Source organism: Artemia sp. Qi Xiang Cuo, chromosome 3, assembly GCF_049724085.1.
Source record: "Artemia sp. Qi Xiang Cuo chromosome 3, ASM4972408v1, whole genome shotgun sequence".
NCBI lineage: Eukaryota > Metazoa > Arthropoda > Branchiopoda > Anostraca > Artemiidae > Artemia > Artemia sp. Qi Xiang Cuo.
The window spans coordinates 48,008,158-48,031,451 of NC_142796.1; the positions used below are offsets into that span (position 1 = coordinate 48,008,158).

At 36.6% G+C, this 23,294-nt stretch overlaps 1 protein-coding gene across 1 annotated transcript in view; it reads right to left on the reverse strand.

Moving 5' to 3' along the window:
* gukh (NHS actin remodeling regulator GUK-holder) overlaps nt 1-23,294 on the reverse strand; it is a 197,385-nt gene that overhangs the window by 60,575 nt on the left and 113,516 nt on the right. Inside the window, exons 4-5 of the mRNA XM_089086026.1 lie at nt 19,870-20,151; nt 1,097-1,515 (exon numbers count right to left, since the gene is read on the reverse strand). Coding sequence (XP_088942152.1) covers nt 1,097-1,515; nt 19,870-20,151 — 701 coding nt within the window. The remainder of the gene's footprint in view (nt 1-1,096; nt 1,516-19,869; nt 20,152-23,294) is intronic.

Sequence of the window (23,294 nt, forward strand, 5' to 3'; positions counted from 1 at the left end):
GCCAAGAATGTATGATGTCTTAGACAACCCCTTCTAATCAACATAATGGCATTTTTTTCTTTTGTTTTAAGAAAATTTATTTTGTTTCTGTTTTGTGTTTTTTCTTTTTACCTTGTCTACAGATTTCTTGACTATAAAATGGATTTTCAAGCATTAATTTCAACAAGACCTGTGTCACGTCATCAGCAGAAGTGACACATGTCCTATTACGAATTTTCATTAGGTCATGGACTCATTTTTAATTAGATCGTAGTTGTCTGAAACGTTCTCAAAAATAGAAGGGAAAAAAAATTAGGAAGGAGAGGGTCTGAAAATTAGGAAGGAGTTTAAAGACGTAATGCATGGTTGAATTATAAAACTGCAGCGAGATGTGGTTTTTCAGTGCATTCAGGTTGGGCATAAATTGGATATAAATGCCCGTTTCACAGGTCCAGGTAAACCGATCAGACTAAATATCTAGTTTATAAAAGACCAAGATTGTGATCAGATTTGAAGATATGTTAGTGTAAGCGGAAAATTCAACAAACTATTATCTAGAACTTATGAAAAGACAATTTTGATTTTAAATATCTATTTTGAAGTAGTAAGGCAGTTGTACACAGTGGTTCAGGAGGTCATGTCGAAAACCTCAAATATATTTGTGAAAAAAATTATCAAAATAACAATCGGAACGTTCCATAAAATCGAACAACTTATCTATCGAATAAAAAGACCAGAGATGTTCTCAGGAAGTGTGTGTGTGGGGGAGGGGGAGGGTCCTTGGTCCCCCCAGAAAAATCCTAACTTTTCATGAATTTATGGGCACTTCTTATTCAAACTATCAAATGAAATTTATTTCTTGATTATTGGGACCACAAATCTTTATTATTTTTTACCCTTCTCCCTCTCGGTATAAATTTCTGGGTATGTGCCCGAGACAGGCAACCGGATGATATTTAAAACACTAGTTTCAACCTGACTTAAGTCACGTTGTTTTCAGGTGTGGCATGGGTTTTTAGGGAATCGGCATTAGGCCAGGTTCAATATTTTCAGTGAGTCATGTAAACTATTTTCAGAAGTTAAAGTACACCTATGTCAGAAATTAGGGCATTTTTACCTGGAATGTGGGCAACTTTAGGTCTTTTGGGTATTCTCCTCAGAGAAGCACCCAGAGTTCCAAATTCCCTTTCTCCCAACACTTCATACAGACTGTCCCTTGATGGTCCGTCCTCAGTTTTTTCTAGGTCAGCAATACCAAACGTCTGCAGCTTTCCATGTCGTCTTCTTGCGGAGTCTAACCGTCCATCGGCACTCATAGCTCTTCTAAAATGTGACTCCAGATTGATGTCAGATTCACTGGCATGGGATAATCGGTCGGTGTTGACAGTTGTATCAGTTTCATCAGTTAATGATGTATCAGCCAGATAATTATGCGACATGGACAAGGGTTTTGTTTTCTGTTGGGAACGGGTGCTTCTTCGTAAACCAAATCGTTCTTTGATTCGATTTGTGATTGAGAGTCTTGTGTGGGTTCCCCTAAAAGAAAAACCTTTCGTTATCAAGGCACTTATCTACCGTCTGGTGAAAATGGCGCCATTTTGTCGTTAAATAGCAGCGACGCTGAAGCTCATTTTCGGCAAAATTTCTCTTTTACCATTAAAATAAATTTAAAAACTGTGTTTTAAGAAGAATTGCAGGAAAAACTATCTACATTAATTTGAACAGCCTAAGTAAATCCTAATAGCTTCGGGAAAGTTGGCCTAATAATCCAAGGTTTCCGATATTCAAAAACAGCTGGAATCACCATGTTGATTTCACTGGTATTCTATTTTATTTCGATTCTCCACCCTTTTGAAGGGTTTTGGCACTCTCTTACAGACTTATCATAAATATTTTCGTCACTGTTTTAACTTTACTTTAACATAGAACTCTTAACTCTTATTTTTAACATAGAAAATAGTTATCCGTCTTGAATCACCTTTAGATGAAGGTGATTCAAACTAGACAGTAATTTTTCACAACGAATTTGTTTTCGGCTACTATGGGCTGTGATTCGCTCTTTACTAGTTAGAGCTACTGCTGTAACCATTGGAAGGGGTATCCGAACTGGTTTTGATCCATATAACGACAATGATAAATTTAAGTAAGTTTCATATCAGAGGGCAAGGATCCTATGCTAAGTAAAAAGGACAAAGAAAGAGAATGTAGCAGTAGCATACCTACATATAGGGAAGTGTATTGTTTTGGGAGAGTTTGACCTTAACCCCGAGGCCTGCGTAGCAATTTATTCTAGGAGAAGTTTTAGTTGGGGTGGGGGGGGGGGGCTGGAAAAACACCAAATACCAGGTGGTCATACAAACATCTGGGGGAGAATTATAAAAAATGACCTTAGACATTCGGGGTGCCTTCCCCCTCCCTTTCAAGGATTGGACGTGTATGAAGTTTATCTATGATTTATAGAGCGATGCTCAGTATGAGGAGGCAGGAGAGAGAGTGTGAGAGAGTGGGGAGAAAGAGAGAATGAGAGGGGGAGTGGAAAGAGAAACAAATCAATAACGGTACTATTCGAAATGGAGTTCTTTTACGAAAAGCACTTCTGCCATAATATTCCAGCTATAAGAAAATAAAATAAAATGTAAAAAAAATAACAGAATGTGCGCTCAATTTTAAGTATGCATTCAGATTGGTCACACATCTTCATTGAAATTCTTTGAGTCGAGAATAGACTGGTAACCAGTAAAATTATATAATTTTACTTAGCATAATCGTACTGCACTATAGACAAAAAAAATGTAGGGTTTTTTAAACGTCACATGAAATGTTCTTTGCAGAATTAAACTATTTTTAGCGTCCGTGCTTCATAAATTCGAATATTTGCCATGAAATTGACGGTTCTACTTTTTAAGTCATGTTGGGCAGGCAAGCACACAAAGGTTTTCCCGGGGTGGGGGGGGGGCTAATAATAAAGAAAATCTTGAAAATTCTAAATAGAAATTTGTAAATATTAAGATTTCGTAGGGGGCTGCGGTCCAAGGCTCCCCTCTGTGTACGTGCCTGATGTTGGAGTAGCAAACTTATTCCCCACCTATGCTTGGATAAAGCCCCTAGTTTTTTCACTCCTTGTTCAGGAAGTCGGAATTTTTTGGGGAAAAAGCTTTCTTCACGCACTGTATCCACAAGCATCGCTTCCGAATACTGAAACCTTTCAACCGACAAAGAACATCTGCAGCTTTACACGATCACATTGCTCAATCCCTTGCAAGGGAATTCATTGGGGGTTATTAATGCTGACAATATTCACGACAAATTGAAAGTAGAACGCAGAAAGGGTGTCACCTTCAGTTATATACTTTGGCAGTAATTTCAGCCCGACCATTAATCAACTATGGTGTTGTTGGGATGACCAGAAGAATTTTAAAGGTTCTCGTTTTGTTGGAGAAAAGGAATGGGAGCCAATTTCGAGGGGTTTGTGCATTAAGTTAGACCGTGTAAATCGGAGATCCTGACTGAGCCAGAAGGGAGGACACGGAAAACCATAACTTAGATTCAGGTTTATACCTACCCAGGATCTGTCTGTAGGGAAGGGAGGGTTGGTGTTAAAGCGAAACGTAGACTTGTAACGTAGGTTGTTAAATCTGCATTCAAAAAGTAGCGAAATCGAATATCTCAAAACAAAATTGTTTTATGTGTTCCTTGTGTATGTGTTTTTATTTTTATTTTCTTTTGTTACCCCCCTTTATTATAATGTTAGTGGGTCTAAAATAAATCAATTACTAATTGCAGTCAAATATAGTTTTAACTGGAAGTTAATTGAAGTAATCAAAATCGACAATTAATGAAATGGCTTTAAAAAAAAGCATGGTGTAAAAAAAGGACCATTGATAGGGGCGTCAATTTGTGAAATTGTAGGAGGGACGTATTAACTAACATCTAGGGGGCAATTTGTTTTTTGTTTATATTTCTGTACAATGAAACTACCAAAGACTTTTCTCAATGAGAAGAAAAAGGGTATTTTTCAAAATCTAGAGGGAAGGCAAAAGATTAAGAAGGGAAATTGAGGTGCGTGGCGATCGAAAGTCAAGACTGGATTCCAGGCAAAAACTTTTTCGTCCCACATTATATACCGTGAAATCGAATATATAAAATCAAACAGTTAAAACCGAATGTACGAATATATGTTACCGTGTATGTCCGAACTTGGTGAATGTCCGAAATACTTTTTTTTCTTGGATTTAGTCAGCGTTGCCAATCAACTTTTTCAGTTTTACGCAAGGTTTGATGGTGACAGGTTAGGTTTTAGCCAATTTCTAAGATTTATAACCTGATTTAACCTAAGCCAACCGAACCTAACTTTAACTTATACTATCAAAGCTTGAATAAGACTGAAAAAGCTGATTCGCAGAGCTAATTGAATCCAAGCAGAGAAATAGGGGAATTTGGGACATTCATCAGTCAAAATAAAGTTTTCTGCTCGTTTTTTTTGGAAGTTTGTACTTTTATTGCTGCTGCTTTTTTTCTGGTCTTTTCTTCCGTTTTCTTCAGAGCGCCTTCTGTTTTGGTTCCTTTTTCTTTCTTTTATGAAAGGAAAAAAGAAGTTTTTTTTTCAACTGAAAGTAGGCTAAGGAGCAAGATTAAAACTCAAGACAGAAAGAAATTTACCGTATATGAAAAGGTTGCCGTCCTCCTCAATACCTTGCTCTTCAAACTAAAGTTTTTAGAATTTTTAAAAAAGCTTCCTATTCTAATTAAACGGCCCTTGTGTTTCAGGGGTCGTTCTTAAAAATTGGGACAAACAGTTAAACTTTAGCCTAACGACAAGGTATTGAGGAGGGGGAAACTCCTTCATATACGGAATAATATATGTTCGTTTTTAGTTTTAATGTTGCTCCTTACTTCCAGTTGAAAGACTTCTTTTTTTTATTTAATTTCTGATCGTTTTTCAAATAATGCCGGTAAATCTGGTTCATCATCCATGAAAAATTCCCTCTCCTTACGGGAAACTCCTCCGTGGGAATTTCCTCCCCCTTAAAACACACCCCCTCATAAAATTTCTTCCTGACAATTCCAATCCTCACTAAAAATCCCCCCTCCGTAAAATTTTATGCAAAAGATTCAGCCCGAAAAATTTTCCTTAGTATACTTTCATTTGCAAAAGCCATTTAGTTCTAATCATTTTTTCCTTCACTCCGAAAATCTCCCCTTCCGTGGCAATTATTTCCCGGAAATCCAATGACGTTGAAAATTCTCCCCGAATAATTCTCCCGGAACATCTCCACATACGAAATTGAGTAGGCAAAGAGAAAGTAAGACGAATAAAAAGAATTTCGTATGGGAGATCTGTCAAATTTCCCCAGTGTAAAATTTCCCTGAAAAGATCACCACCCGAAAATTTCCTCTACACAGAAAAATATCCCCCATGGAAATCCACCCCGAGCACAACACACACATCCCTCTCCCGAAAAATGTCTGTATACTTCCCAATAACAAATACTATGCGTAAATAATGGGCAAATTTTAAACTTAAAGACCTGTCCCCAGGGGAGGAGGGTCGTGTTATCTCCTTAGGCATAGTTTTGGGACTTTTCGACTATGCTGAACAAAATTATTATCTCAAAATTTTGATCAAAAGTTTTGGGGGAAAGGGGCGTGGGAGGGGGGCTATTTGACCTCCAATCTTTTTGATCACTCAAAACGGATGCTACAACTTTTAATTTCCGTTCAAATGAGCCCTCTTCCGATGTTCTAGGACCATTTGTTCGATACAATCACCTCTGAGAAAAAAAAACAACAACAAATAAACATGCATCCTTGATCTTTCTCCTGAAAAAAAAATAAAATTCCACATTTTTGCAAATAGGAGCTTGAAACCTCTGCAGTAGGGTTGTCTGATAAGCTGAATCTGATGGTGTGATTTTCATTAAGATTCTTTGACATTTAAGGAGTGTTTCCTCCTTTTTCCAAAATCAGGCGAATTTTCTCAGGCTCGTAGCCTTATAAAAGTAACACTAAGCTTTATGAATCTTATATATTTGGAATCTGGGTGATAAGCCAATTCTTTTGATATATTTATAGACATCAAAATTCTTTCTTTTTGTAGTTCCGGTAACTATTGAGCCGTGTCGCTCCTTTCTTACAGTTCGTTGCCACAAACTGTTTGATTTTACTCTGTCGTGTTCTATTCGACGGGTTTCTAAATAAAGTAGGTAATATTATTATTCATACCGAAATAGAGGATAAGAAGTTAAAATAACGGAACATTTCTGAAACCATGACTAGGGCACTGGGTTTTCACCGTATGAGGTGTCAGAGGTAGTGACCACACTGCCTAAGCAAGAAAAAGCGAAAAATTTAAAGTGGACAATAACAAGGATGCTCACAGGCACTGAGAAAAGACAGTATGAATAAAAATATTTCGGCCGAGACCTTCGCTCAACCGATCTCAGTGCAGAGCAAAGAATAAAAAAGATAATAAAAAAACATAATAAAAAACATAATAAAATACAGAATAAAGAAATGAATTAAAAGAAATATCTGTTCATTTGTATTTTTTACGATAGAAGCCTAGAATGGCTTTTAGAAGGGTTAAGAAAACAATTCCCACTTCATAATATCCCGCAGAATAATTGTACTTAACAAATATTGAATGCACCTCTACTATGCTTTAACCCCCCACCCTAATGTTCAAATATATAGCCCAAATTATATATTTCCCATTTGTTTTTGCGTTTCTTTATTCAGCATTGACTGAACTTACAGGTACAGGTGTTGAAACAAGAGTGACGACACATGGCAAAATGCGTCACTCTTGTCTGCATTCGGGCCAAATCTATACATTAAATATTTCATTAAAATATACCTGCTTTGTAATTTACCTCACTGAGATTAAGCTAATTATCTCCGAATGCAGACAGGGAAACCGGTTTCACTAGGATCAAGAACAACAGTGTGGTCGCTATTACAAGTAAGCACCGAGGAGGGGAAATAGTATAGTGGAATGGCAGTGGAAATGTGTGAACTAAAATTGTTCCACAGATTATTAAGTAAGAATTGTTTTCTTATCATGTTTCCTTTTCAACAGCCCTGTTCTAGGCTTATACCTTTTTTACTCTAAATTCAACACCGAGGATGGCTGAGCAGATGTGTCGAGCTTAAATATCTCCCTTTTATTCTTTTTTTTTACTGGCTTTGATTTACCTCATTTTTTCTCAGTCACGATTTATCGCCTTTTTAGGACAATTTCATTAAGGGCACTGTGAGAATGTCAAAAGAATTTTCATCGCTACATTCTTTTCGATAATTTCTCAAATGCTCAAAACGGTTGTAAGCACTACGGTTACCTCAACCTTGCCGTATTTTTGACGGAAAGCCAGACGAAATATTTTAAGTATATTAAAATGAGGAATGCGAAGGAATAAGAATAGCTTAATGATAGCCTACCATCTGGCTTAAGCAAGCCATAAACAATCACTATGACTCGGCAAATGGCCTTTTTATTTGCTACTTAGGTTCCAAAGGCTGTTATTTGCATATTTTTTAAAGCTAAGCTAGATATATTTTAAACCTTGATCTTAGATTAAAAACAAAATAGTGTAACTATGTCAGCGGATTGCAGTCTGGCGGCTCTAATAGTGCCATTAGTGTGTCCAAAGAGAATGAGAAACATATAAGAGTTAGACCTTTGCAAAACATTGGGTACTGGTGCATTAGATGGTCACTTCTAAAAAGTAAACTTTGGTTAATGCTAATGAAATAAAATGAAATAGCATGGATATATAATAGTTTAGAAACACATTTAGGCTATATATTTGCACATTAGAGGGGTGGGGGTAAAGCATAGCATATATTAAATAGGTAACCTAACCTAACCTAGGTACCCTGCCCCCCCCCCCCAAACCCCAAAACACAACAGTTTAAATATCCTAAACGCAATGAAAACTACTCTGCATTCAATTTTTTAATAGATACTCTTTGAAAATAATCAGTCTCTGGCGGGTTTCGTCAGTCATTGCATGACTGGTTTCCTTGCATATATAAAAGTGACCATCCAATGCACTAGTACCAAATATTCTTTAAATGAGAAGATGGGGATTAGCGTAGGGGGACTAGATTAAAAAATTTGAACTTTCAAAAGAATTTCAATAACTGATATAACGATTAGTATAGAAGTTAAGCTGATATTTTAATTTAAGTGATGATTACTCCGAATATTTTCATTTTAAGAGTTGTCTTAAGCCTAATTCTAGCCAAAACAAATTAGGCTTGGGTTAACTTGGAAAAATTTTTGGTAGATTAAATAGGCTAGTTGACTTTAAGCTGGTAGGCGTAATGGCTGTATAATTCTGCTTCTTATCCCTCCCCAACATTTCAAAATACGGTACTGTTCTAAACGACGGGAGACATGCGAGGCATTCACTCGACAAAAGCAAAGATATGACGCTATCTCATGCTGTATAAACAAGCATTCAGGGATTTCTCACTCTGGGAACTATATTTAAGCTTTAGTTTTTTGGGATTTAGGGGGGAGACTAGGTTAGGTCACGCATTTTATATATGCTATGCTTTATCCCTCCCCTCCTAATGTGCAAATCTATAGCCCAGATTTGTTCATAAACTATTATATTTTTATCGTACTTTGTTTTATTTTATTAGCATTAACCAAACTTCACTTATGGCGTGTTTCCCAGATTTTAGAACAGTACTCAAAACACCTAAAAGGACAGGTATGAAACAGGCTAGGGTCAAGCAAAATTGTCAAACGCTAGATGGTGCTGGTGATATTTCTTTTCGTCGTTACTGCGAATGTCCAAAATCTGGCTAATGTCGACATTTACCGACAAATGTCCGAAATTCCTTTTTCTGCGAATCAGTTTTTTTTCAGTCTTATGGAAGATTTGATGGTAAAAGTTAAAGTTAGGTTATGTTAGGTTAATTTAGGTTATAAATCTCAGAAATGGGTTTAAACCCTAACCCAACCTAACCTGTTACCATCAAACCTTGCATAAAACTGAAAAAATTGACTGGCAACGCTGACTAAATCCAAAGAGAAAAAAAAAGCTATTTCGGACATTCACCGGTAAATTCCGACATTCACCAATTTCGGATATTCACTGTAATATCGACACTAGTGTCGATTTCCGATCTTATAAGCTTCCCATATTCTTTGAGTGCACCTTCATTCGAAGAGCAGAGGAAAGTTAGGGCAATCGAGCGCTACTTGTGTCCAAAACAAAAATTATTATTGCCATCTAGTGTTTGACATTTCTTTTTTCCTTTTTTACTAAACCCTGCAGCACCAAGCCACCAGAGGCAAACACAACTACGCAGGCTCCTCCTCCATCCTAATCTATTTAAAATTTTCCTCTTTACACCATCCCAAAAAGTTCCATTTTCCTTCAAAACTTTTCTTACGACCTCTTCCAATCCCATTGGGGGGGGGCAACCTGCTTTTGTTTGGCCCTAGATCCCTGATTCCCAGCATGTGGTGCAGGCTCCACCACGTGGGACATGGCAATATTTTCTTGGGTTAGGGGCAGGACGTGCACCCTTTGGCTGACTATACTTCACAGCCTTAATTTGAAAAAAAAACATTTTTCAGGCGAGTCACGTCATATTTATATGCATTTAAAGAGCAAAAAAGGTACAAGGTAGTATTGCAATAATGTCATTCATTGTATAAAGGTGTTTTATACAGACAATATTTTTCATTAGCATAAAATGTGCCTAGAGGACGACCAAAAAACCCCAAGTTGATGGCGGCTTTAAACTTCCTTCATGTGAATACATGTAAAATATTGAACAACAAAATTTAAATATTACGAGGAAGGCATCAGGATTTTAGAAATGCCTAGTTAGGGAATGGCCCGAAATAGGTTGGGAAACACTGCCGTAGATGGATGGCCGAGAAGGAAGATTAATCTAAACTAATGCAAACCCATTTTTACGGTACTTTGAAATACAGAGAGGGCAATACGAATTTTTTATTCAGTAGCCTGTCAGCCTCAAATCAACTAGCCTATTCGCTTTATGTTTCCCTTTTCTCCTCCTCTCACTCATCTCTTCTTTAATTGAACGAAAACCTCTCGCTCAGCCTTCCCTTGAGACCAGGCTAAAACTCAACTTGTAAAGAACTTTGGGTGTTATTGGTAAAATTTGAAAAAAAAAAAAATGTCTGAAACCTATCCGAAATTTCTAAAATGTAAAAATGGTAGTTTTTCTTCCGTAAATAGGGTATGTAACAAAGCATTTAGTTGTTGGACATGCATTAAAAGCCTGAGTCTTTTTTCTTCTTCTTTTTGTTTGCTTGTATACACCAAGGGCAGTTACGTAGGGATGGGGCTCGAGACCCGGGCTCTTCCGAAATTCTAAATCATCTCAAATATCCGTGAACTTCTTATTTAAAGTATTTCATATTTCCCCCACCCTCCAATAAAAAAAAAATCCTTTTTAAGTGCCTGACTTCGATACAATAAAACAACGACAGATATATTGAAATAGAATATTTTCGAAAAAAAAAAAAAATCAATGTAAAGTAAACTAATAACATCCAGGATGAAATTTACATTTAATGTTCTATCTGTTTTGAGAGATTCGTTGAGATGGGTATGTTTTTAGTGTATGTACACATATGTTTCGTATAGAATTTCACCTTATTGCGGAACGTTTGTGCATCTTTTGTAGAACGAATGTTTATTTTAAAAAGTAGGAGAGGTGAAGGGAAGTTAAACTGCCGTCCCCATGAAAATGGCCCCTAGATAAACAGGTGTCGTAAGAGATAAGCCTAATCAATTTACTAGTATGTACTTCAGTTTGCTTCTTTATTTGTAGAGCTGTAAATATTATGATGATAACTGAAAGTCGATCAAATAAGGGAATACAGGTAACACCAGTGATTCGCTATTTATTATTATTTTTTTCTAATACTCAATATAGTACTTACGTGTTATAGCAACCACACTTTGTTCATGATCTGTAATAAAACCGGTTTTCTGTGTCCACTCGGAGATAATCAGCTTAGCTTGAGCAAAAAGTGCTATGCATGTCTATTTTAATTAAATGTTTAATGCATAGAGGTGGTTAGGTATGTAATATAATAAGTTCTTGGCGGCCTGCTTTTCATAATTCTCTACTGTAGTTTCCATAATTTTATGCTAAAGCATTTTTTTATGCAGAAGCATTATATTTTCATCATATTTTTATATATTTCATTATGATTAACCTAACTTTACTTCTTGAGTGTAATCGATATAACACGTAAGTACCCTCAATATATTAGAAACAATACTTCTCACAGAGAGGCGTAAAATGTATTGAATCATAATGCTTCCATATTTTGAACGTAAACCAGTCCTGTATAAAATGTGTTGTTGTTTTTTTTGTATAAGTAGCAAATTATTTTTGATCTGATACATTCAAAGACTAGCGTCTTTCACCAGGAGAGCATCGAGATTGCTGCATCATCTGATATCTCTAATTAGGATTATGAAATTGGAAAAACCAAAAAAAAAATAGAGAAAAACTGGGAATATGGAGACTTCTCCTTTCATCAGGCAAACGACTATATTTATTGGAGGAACAAGAAATGGACGAAAGTATATACTACCATAGTTCTAGTCTCGGATTGAATGAAAATGATCCTTTATCTTCTTAAATACTGTTTTTGCATATACAGGATGAAAAATACTCACTAAGATAGGTATAATTCGAGGATGGACATATTTCTAATTATCATAAGCTATGTGTGTGGCCTACCCGTGAGAAACCCCGAAGTTAGAGATGTTAAATGTTTAAATTGGATTTCGAAGGTGGTTTGATAGTTAATATAAACGCCATAAATAGCTATTATATGGCCATAGTTAAGATAAATCCCGTAAATAACTATTCATTCACCATAATTAAAAAAATTCCGTAAGCGGCTTTTCTGTCACGATAGTTAAAGTAAATGCTATAAATTATTCTATAGCAATAGTTAAAATACAAAGAGAGCGTGCTTCGCTCTGTGAAAAGGAAGACAGTTTTTTTTATCTTTTCGCATAACGACTTTAATTTCATTTTATTTTATTTGGTAAACTTTTTTGCATATTTATACCGACAATTTTATACCATTCTTTACCATTGACAATCAAACTAAATTATAATGAGTGTTCAGCACAGACACTCATCTTCAGCAAAAAAAATTGTAACTATTCTAAGTATTTGTGACGCCCTTCATTTGAAAAATGTTTCTCCGAAGTTTAAGGCCGTAACTGAATTCTCCCTAAGTCGTGAAACGTGAAAGTCCTTCACTGTGAACTCAACCTTTTTGCAGCGAAAATATAGAAGATACAAAAAAAAAAAAATTCTATGATCCAAATACACGCCATTCAATCAGGGAAGCACAGCTGAAGTTCTCTCTATAGATCTTGTTGTGTTTAAGTGACCAAATTGCGTTTTCAGCCTCAAATTATGATATGTGGCTTCAATAACTCTCAAATACCAACTTTGGTGAAAAACAAACCCAATTTGTCAAAAGAGACTGATAGCACCCCTTCCATAAGAGGTGGACCTTTGGAAAAAAAATTCAGACAGGCCAAAAAAAAAAAAAAACAGGCAACACTAGAGCATTGTCTCTGATACCAATAAAAACATTCATATGGACAAAAATAAAAACTGACTAGATACTATGTGGCCCAGGGAGATCTCCACAGGGCAAAAAAAAAAGGTAAGATATGCACATGAAAGAATGTCAACTGGTGGAAGATCAGGCAGTAAAATGGCAGTCTTAGGACGTGGTCGAACTCAATCGCTGAGTCGAATCCTACGATTTTCATGAGACAATTTTTTAAAACATTACACGGGGATGTCGCTTACTTTCACGGTCTACGTAACAAATGAAAGGATAAAATAGAGAAATGAATCACCGTATTTACATGCAGGTTCGATGCTGACTTTACTAACACTGGTGGAATGATGTTAGCTGAGCTTACTAGTTTCTAGAGTTTCTACTAGTTTTTATTTTTGACTAGTTTTTTGTTTTTCTAGTTTCTACAAGTTTCTGGCTTTACTAGAGTTTACGGTACTGGTGGGTAATACGGACACTTTTATATATTCTACAAGGAAACCAGTCACGAAAAGCCTGTCAGACAAGCTATTCTCAATAGACCGCTACACCTAAATGACTGCAAAGCCGTGGTTTCTCAATGAGTTACAATATTTAAACGATTGTTTTTTGGCGTTTAAGGGGGAAAATGTACCTAGGTTAGGTTAGGTTACGTATTTAATATATGCTATGCTTTAACCCCCAACCCCCACCACCGTAATGTGCAAATATATAGCCCAAATTTGTTTCTACACTATTATATATTCATCCTATTTATTTTATTACATTAGCATTAATCCAACTTCTTTTTAGAAGTATCCGTATTATGCACCAGTACCAAGTTTACGAATTGCGTCCTTTTCCCTTAAGGGGTTAAATTCTCTTAATAAAATATTTTGAACTTCAGCCGAAGCATAATTTAAGGGATAATAGTGGCTATTAAACTCTTTAGCCTTGAGTAACCCTTAAAAGAAATCCCTTGCACAATACGCAGGTTACTTTCGTTATGAGGTTGTGAACAACATGGCATAATTATCAATGTTACGCAGTATTATGGACCATCAGGGGCGTCGTTTCAGGGGGGAAAGGGGGGCAATTGCCCCTCCCCCCAAAAATAGAGAAAAAACTGTTATATAGCCAATGCCCCTTGACTATCCAGATTTGGACCCCTCTTGCCCCCCCTCCCTCCTTAAAATGCTCGAGCTACTCCCCTGTGAACCATGTAGCTTTCTATTATCAAGGCTCATATATTAACATTGTGCAACGTTACGTACCACAGCTTATGCATCAGCACTATGCATCATGCAACCTTAATTATCACGGATTCTGGATCAACGTTTGCTTGATGCATCATATAGCGGCGTGTGCCAACGTTGCCATGTAGTGCTATTTATCACGGCTTGTGCAGCAATGTTAAGTGGCGTTATTTATCAAGGTTTATGTATCAATGTTAGGGGGTGTTATGTACCATTTAGCGTTGTGTATCAAAGTTATGTCACGTAGCGCTGTATTTATGCATAGGGATCAATTTTATGTGGCGTTTTGTATCACGGTTTAAGTATCAACATTACATAGCGTAATGTGTCCCGGTTTATTTATCAAAGTTATGCGGCGTTATGTTTCATGTAGCGTTATGTGTCATGGCTAAGGCCAGGAATACCCTTGGCGTTTTTTACCAATCAGATATTTTACGACCGCCGCCGTACCAGTGGGGGCGAATAGGATGATATTACAATGCATATATTGGACGGTAAAATAAACGATCGGATTATTTAACACCGATGGAAGCAATGCAGCCACCCACTTTCACTGCATTCATCTTTTTTTTTACTCGGCAGTTTGAAAATTATTCTCAAGGGATAAGGGATGAAAATGTTGACCGTCGAAACCCTTAACTCCTAGTCTGTTTTATCATAATCATAGCTTTTGAAACTTCTCACAGATAATGCCATGTTGGACTTATCCAACACTACATTGTCTATTCAAGACGAGACCTGAAGTCAAATTTCAATATCTCTTCTAGATTTCCAGAAATAAAATCCAGATTGAATATTTCCAAATCGGAAGTGATTTTAGGGAAGAACAGAGGGGGCACTTGCCCTGGGAGCAGAAAAAATTTAGGGGCAAAAAATTTCAAATAAAGAATCTAACGGTTATAATCATTTTGAAATTTTTGGAATTGTATTTTTATTAAAAAAAAGCAGAGGGCACAGTTAATAAAAAAAATAATTAACAAATTATTAACGAGTTAATAAAATCAAACAAAAAATAGTTAAATCATAATAATCAAAATAATTCAATTAAAATGATTAATAATAGTTAAATAATTTAAATGATAAATAAAAAAATATTAAAAAGCAAATTGTTAATTGATAAACTGAAAAAAATGGTACAGTTGGGCTTAATGGTACACAGCGCTATGGATTGTCGAATGAATGCAGTGATGGAGACCCGTAAAGCGGGTAATTGCTATCTAAATTGATCGAAGAGCGTGGTTTCTCATTGAATTTACAATATTTAAACTGTTATTTTTTGGGGTTTAGGGGGGGGGAAGGTACCTAGGTAAGGTTAGGTTATGTATTTAATAAAGGCTATGCTTTATCCCCCACCCCCCTAATGCGCAAATATATAGCCCAAATTTGATTCTAAACTATTACATATTCATCCTATTTTTTTTTTTTTTTTTTTTTTTTTTTTTTTTTTTTACTAACGTCAACCAAACTTGACTTCTTTCGTCTGTACCAGTACCAAAAAAAAAAAAAAATGTTAATAAATGAAAATTTTGTTAAATTTCGCCTGAAAATTCTGTGGGATACAGGGGGGCCTAGTCAAGATTTAGCCCCGGGCACCAGAGAGGCCAGAACCACCACTGATCCACATATAATGTCCTCAAAGAGAGGGGGCCGTCACTAGGGCAATTTGAACCAGGGGGATAAAAGCATGACTCAAATAAAATCCCCCGATGATTCTCACTTTGCATATACTTGTTTTGCAACAGCGTAGAAAACACTTTCTGTGGAATTACCTGGGAAATAAGAAAATGTCATACGAAGTTTAGGCACGAAGCGACGATTTGCACGTTGTACATCTCACTCCCTCGTCTGTGTAAAATGCTGTCTTCCGTTCCTCAAGGCATGTTCTTTGTTCTGCTTCAAGCGACACTAAACGCCAATATACCAATCACAATGAAATAATACCAACCGAATAGCCTAATATCAACAGAATAATACCTACGTACCAACCAAATAACAACAAAACCATATCACTTCAAGTTGAATTATTTGATGTAACGTACCCAGTGTTTCCATTTTTAACGATCTTTGGGAGATCTACTGAATTCCCAATCGATCTCCGAACAAACAAAAAATGCCGAAACAACCAAAAATCTACAGAATACTGAATCCTCGAGAAATGTTACTTTGAGGTCATTTGTGACAGTATAATGCCAGTTTTAGTCAACTTTGAAAATAATTGATCGCCGTAATCCCTCTTTTCTTTCGAGAATCACCTCTGGTTCCGGTAGATCTGTTCTACGAATTTAATTCTACCGGATCCTTCTACCCGATTCTTTTCAAACATATTTCCTTTTCATCAATCGATTTTATACCAAAAATTGCCGAGGTTTTGCAGATTGTTTGAAAAGAAAATCTTTGAACGCACCGTCATTATGTATCACTGAATATTTACCTATCAAAGGTGGTCTACAATCTGCTAGTATGATACATTGGGAGCTTCGGGCGATCGGTAATACTATGGCCAACTCACTGGATTTTATAATCTGGATGACCGTTTGATTTCCCGCCAGTAAAGGTATTTTCGCAGCGGTAAATTTTACAGGAGCGTTTATCGACACATTAAAAATTAAAAAAGTCGCCATCAAAGTATAAACACATACAACAAGTACTGACAAAACCTATCCTCTCCACCAAGGCCGTATCCAGGGGGGGGGATAAAACCTAGATAAAAATCAGTAAAATTAGTCGAAAACTGAGTCAAAAATTAGTAAACCCCCCCCCCCCTAAAAAGTCAAAATTAGTAAGGCCCCCCCCCCCGAAAAAAAAAATCCTGGATCTGTCCTTGCTCTCCACACAAAAAAGTGACCCTTTGTCCGCGTCTCCGAGACGATTCCATACCTATGCGAACCTGGCGCCTAAATTTTTCAAGTTCCGTCGGTGATTATACTTGTTCCGTAAAAGCTGTATTAAATTTAATTTATTGGCTCGGAGCGATTAAGTAGTACAGCATTTACCCTCTAGAGGCACTGAGGTTCGCGGAGTCACTTTTGAACAGTTTTGTCAGTACTTGTCATTATGTGCTTATACTTAGGTCGCCATGTAGATTTTAAGAAAAAGCATTTTATATGCCCCCGTTGACATTTTTCTAACCCATAGCGCACAAAAATAGATCTCATTATACTGTCTAAAACTAAACAACTGCATATGGAGGTCTTCTTAGTTGAAAATTGAATTCACAAAAAAAAATTCCTGGTCTTTCAAGGCATATATGGTTGTTTAAGTTTTCACTTAACCAATTCAAACAGTCAGATTTGATTTTCACTGTTCTTGGTACATTTAACTTTTGGCACATCAAAAAAAAATAAAGCTTCCAGGCGATAAGTTTCTCTCCATGGGCGTAACCGTTAGAAATGACCATAAGCACCGATAAGATACCGTACCATAATGCCAATCCAGCAATAATATGGATGATTTAAAACTATAAACAATTTCAGGTTGTAAAATATAATATTTCAAATTTAATGGACTGACTCAAATTATGATTATTAAATCTGAATATAATCCCCCCCCCAAAAAAAGAATGCTCCAATATGCCAGTTCGAGTAAGTACATCCACGTGGTACATAGTATACAAAACCACGGTACAATTAATACGCCGCTAGTGACTCCACATAAAATATTCTAGAGGAACTCTCTAAGGGATTATCAAGCAAAAACTGCAGCTATGCAATGAGTGGGGTCATTTCAGTGCGTAAAGGAAGAAGCAAAATTCCTTTTTCGACAGGCGAAATTTGTTTTTTGACATCGAAGGCGAGGATATCCCACACAAAGATATTTTCAAAATCTAATGAAGAATCTAGGGGGCATAGTGCCCCTCTCTTCCCTCCCCACAAATGATGACACACCAGGTTATGCATCGGAATAGGACTTTCACTACTTATAGTTTCCCAATATATAGAGACCCAAAATGCCTTCAGTAAACCTTTAATCTAATAAATCCATATTCCTTTAATAGTCCACATTGTAGCTCTCGACATACAGTATTTATGTCCCATATATTTGCCTGCTTGTTCAGCTCAAAAATAATGTCTGACTCATCCATGAGCCTAACCAAAATCTGTCTTGAAGTGTTCTGCCATAAACACCCATTTCAGTCAAAAATGAAGTCAAAAACCATGTATATTCTGCCGCTCTAGCACTGCAAGAGCTCATTGGATCTCTTGTGCAATCAGTGCTGCCAGGTTGGGACAGTTTTAGACAAATGAGCAAATAAGAATTGACACCGGCTACAAAATCTAAGAAATTTGCAACATTTATTTTATAATGAGATGCACGGGGCCAGAAACTTCTTAGTGATATAGCACTAATCCCTAATCACGTTCTACTTCGTGGAGTCCATTGCACCTTCTTTTGAGGGAATGAAGAATGACGCTTCTCGGGAAAATATCCCCAGGAATATCATTCCAAACAGAGATGCAGCGCCAAATGAAGCTGTTCCTCGTTTCGAATGCATCACTGTCCCTTTTTGTCTTTTTGGCCGTAGAACGAGGGAGAAAGTTGTGAGTTGTCAAAAGTAGGTGAGTTCATGTACTTGTACAAACCAGTCATCGATACTGCATCAAACCTTTCGCTAAGAGGTTGGAGCGAGACCTGGATAGCCGTGCAACCCACACCCTTTGGACCAATTATTTGGGGAAAAGATTTACGCAGTTTTAGCTAGAATAATCCAAGAGAAATCTGACAACCGTGCGTGTAGAATGAGGGAGGATTACGGCGGTAGAAGGAGGGAGGAAATTCGTCAAAAGTAGGTGAGTTCATGTACTTGTACAAACCAGTCATCGATACTACATCAAATCTTTCGCTATGAGGTTGGAGCGAGACCTGAGTAGCCGTGCAAACCAAACTCTTTGGACCAATTATTTGGGGAAAAGATTTACGCAGTTTTAGCTAGAATAATCCAAGATAAATCTGACAACCGTGCGTGTAGAATGAGGGAGGATTAAGGCGGTAGAACGAGGGAGGAAGTTCGTCAAAAGTAAGTGAATTCATGTACTTGTACAAACCAGTCATCGATGCTACATCAAACCTTTCGCTGAGAGGTTGGAGGGAGACCTGACTAGCCGTACACCCCACACTCTTTGGGCGAATTATTGGGAAAAAGATTTACGCGGTTTTAGCTAGAATAATCCAAGAAAATTTGGCAATCGTGCATACAATGTTGGCTAAAGCCGTTTTCCATTTTAACATTTTCTCTCAGAAATTTTGGTATAAAATAAACTATGCGAGGTCAGCTGTAAGGCTAAGCTGAGCAACACAGAGGATCGAGTGGACAAGAAATTTTAAAGAAATAATTTCAAAAACTTCTTTTTTCAATTGCAGATTATTCCGTTCCTGATATACGTTTCTATTCCTTTACTTTTTTTATTTCTTTCATCTTTCTCTCAATTTTTGGGAGAGGCCTAGCGAATATTTCAACTCTCTGTTTGGTGCTCTTCGGATATGAAACCCCTCGGACTGATTTTGAAGGGAATGTTTTTTTATGATTGATTGATAGACAATGTTGATTGATTTATTTGATTTAGTTTGAATGATTCGACAATTCTAATTTTAATGGCGATTCTGACTTGTTTTTTTTATCAAATACAAGTTAAATAATATATAAAAGCTAAACTAATTAATATCGACTTCTGAACAACACCATTATCTTTGCTATGAAGTATATCCTTCATTTCAATTTTTTTTGTAAATGTACTATTAACTTTAAAGATTTTTTGATTGATTAATTTAGTAAGTAGTTCAAGTAATTAACTGTAATTACATAATTAATTTGAGTAATTAAGCTCTGAGAGAGTAGTGTAAAGAAGGAGCGTCTGCATCTTTCTTGGCCTCAGGTGACATACTTCTGCGACGAATTACAGGAACAGTAATAGTAGTAGCAGCAGTACATCTCCAATTTCTTATTTTGTGTAAATATGAATGAAAATTTTAACCATTCCTACAAGCAAGACTTTCACAAGCAAGGCTTCCTACAAGCAAGGCTTTCTTCTTCGAACAGAAAACAAAAGAAAATGAAAAACTAACCTGAGCATTGCAGGCTTCTCAACAACATCGGTAACTTTATTTTCAATTACATCTCTAATCTCTCCCGTGCCATCTCCAGCAATTGTGTTCCTTCTAGACTTTTCTTTTCTTCGCCTTCTTCGTCTGGTTGCTGATTCCGCCTCTTCGTCATATTCAATACGGGTAAGAGATCGTCTATTAGCTGTCATACGGTCAAAGTTACGTCCAGTGATATCCAGCTTCACAGTTTCATCAATAAAGATACGTGCAGCAGCCTGAGCCCGTTCTTCAGGAGACGGCAACCTGCAAATGAATTAAACATCAAATGAGCTAGAAGCCGAGATGTTACTTTAGGGGAGCAGGTGGGACCATGATCCCCTACCTAATTATAAATTTGAACACTCAAATTCGTCTAGACTCGGTTTTCATGAAGGGCTTTCAGAGAATAATATTCTAAATGAGAATCATGGTTTTCGTGAGGCCCCAACCTTTCTTCAACCATACAATATAACGGAAAAACTTAGAAAGCTCTGATTTTTACAGAAGCGTCTACTAAATCCTCTTTACAGAAATTCTGCATCCCAGAAATTCAGGCGTAGTCTTAAGTTCGTCTCACGACGGAACAGCGGCGATTCTATTAATACGCTGGAAAACCTAAGCTGAAAGTTTAGTGCAGCTTAAGGTTTATGTAGCCTATTCAATTTTTAGTATGTTTATTCTTATGCTATTCTATGGTTTTTATGTTTCAATTTAAGACGATAATTTTTATGCCACTCCATAGGTCAGATTCAGTTCTATATACCTACATAAGTCTATTTTTTAAATATGGTACACATGGTTTCTTAGATTTTAAAGACGTTGAAAATTGGTTGAAAATCGTTGAAAAAAGGACAAATTCCTTCTTTTTTCTTTTGTTTTGAACTTTAGATTCTTCTCCAAGAAAAAATCTAGGTAATATCATAATTTTATTATGCTCTTCTATGGTTTTTATGTTTCACTGTAAGACGATAATTTTGATGCCACTCCATAGGTCAGATTCAGTTCTATCTACATACATAAGTATATTTTTGAAATTTGGTACACATGGTTTCTTAGATTGTAAAGACGTTGAAAACTGGTTGCAAATCGTTGAAAAAAGGACAAATTCCTTCTTTTTTCTTTTTTTTTGAACTTTAGATTCTTCTCCAAGAAAAAATCTAGGTAATATCATAATTCTGGTTCGGTGAATGAATAGATCTGAGACTAATAAATCCAATGATATAAGAATCGTGTCCTTTTTAGTGAAAGTTATAGCTGCTGGCTGGTCACAAAATCGCTGATCTCAGAGAGAACATATACCTTAATCCTTCAAGAAAGGTCACCTACTGATTCATCCCAAACCATACAGAAAATAGCAGCGCACATTTTCCACAAATAGCAGACCAGATTTTCAGGGAAATAGAGATTATACTTTCTCGATGTAAAGATCAGATTTTAGGCAGACGTCTCCTGATTTGCTGGAGTTCAAACACTTTTTTACGTTTTTCCTTAGAACCCCTCGAACAGCAACTGTTAAGGAAAAATTGCCTTTACGTCCTTATGTAATTGCTTTAATTTAAAAAGTAAAAAACTTGATTTGAAATAAAACCGAAAGAAGCCAAAAGCATTAGACAAGTCCAATATTTAAAAGAGGCGATTCAGACAGTTTAGCAAGACATCCTCGTTTTACAGAGGGGCAGTTTGAGAAGTATTAAAGGCTACCGATTACTTGTACTCGGCAAAAAGTTGTAAGACCAGCTTTTGGTTCAAATTCACCAAGCAGGGAAAGCAGGTTCGCATCTGCAGCAAAAGCGTGTGCTAAGGCCAGTTTAATTTGAAGACATTAATTTCTCTTCCATGGATCATCGTACTTGCAATTTTCTTGCGCCCAAGACATGGCATGAGCGTCAGAATTTGACCTAAAATATCGTGTTTAGGGCTCAGAGAAAGACCTTATCACCAATTCTGGCACTTCACAAAAAAAAACTGAAAAATTTGGAAAGCAAATCTGCGTCAAGATCGGAGAGTAAAAATGGCCAGAACCCGTTTGACCTTAAGATACGGAATCACTTCTCACTTATTGTCACAGGAGTTTTATTTTTCACAAATTAAGCTTTGACAAATTCACAATTAGACACTATGACAAATTAAGCAACTCAGCGGAAAATAGTAATTTTTCTTTCTCTGATACAAATCCTAGAACAATTTAGTGTTCCAGCGCAAGGCTGCCACAAAAAATGAAACAATTTCCCAAGATTCATCTCCAACAAATCCTAAAGAAAAAAAAAATCCCAAGATATCAAATAATAATAACGCTTCTACTTAATTCACTTCTTGACGATGATGTATTTTATATTATATACTCTGCCCAGGATCCCAACATTAGGATCGAAATCCTAAGATCTTGAAAAACCCAAATTGCCGCAATCCCGCCCCCAATGATGGGTTTCCCACTTCCCAAAACCTGGTATACATCTCGGAACGCCATGGGTGTCACACAGTTCTGCCATGCTTGGTAAGGTTCCCAAAACGCTTGGCATAATCCATAAAGCACTTGGCACAGTACTGCCACGCCCGGCACGTGCCACCTGGTGCACATGATTTATGAGAATGGGCAACCCCTCTGCCCTAACGAGAAGCTTATAAACCTTATTTTCCCTATATTTCGGTTTTAGGCACAACATGACGATATGCTGAAAAATAAAATAGAGCGTGTAGGAAAGTTATAATCAACATTTGAAGCAATATTCTATTTTAAGCTAAATATACACACAATTTACCTGCGTTTGTGGCTACAGGTACGAGGTAACTGTATATCAATTTTTGGGAAATGTCATTAGAAACAAAAATAAAGGGATTAGAAGTGGCGCCAATTCCCAAAAACGTAGGGGGAGGGTGTACAAAGTTTTTTTTAAACTAGGGGGCAATTTTTTTTAATTTGTTCAATGAAAACAGCAAAAAAAGATATGTTTCAATGGAAATGTCCGGAACAGGTATTTTTCAAAAATCTATGGAGAGGGCCAATTACACCACCTTTTGAAACCCCAAAGAGGCGTTCCTGGGAATTTGGGCTGACCTTGAAGATCAAGTCAAGAGAAAACGCATTATTCATAGACCATGGGCTTTTTTTTTATCAACAGTTGTCACTAAGATCCAGAATACGTCGAAACGAATTACTTGGGTAATCGTTAACGATTTTCTCCACTTTGAGGAGTACAATGGAATTCTAAATTCCTGGTTATCTTTTATTAGCGACAAGAAATTTCCCAGATTATGGAAAATTTATAGCCCATTATTTGATTTTATGGTCTAGAAAACAGGGAATCCGCATTAATGGGTTGCACAAAATTACAGATTAACGAATCAAGTCGTCCCATGTGGAGCTTTTAAAAAGTATGTTTAGCTTTAAATGTATATGGAGTTAAATT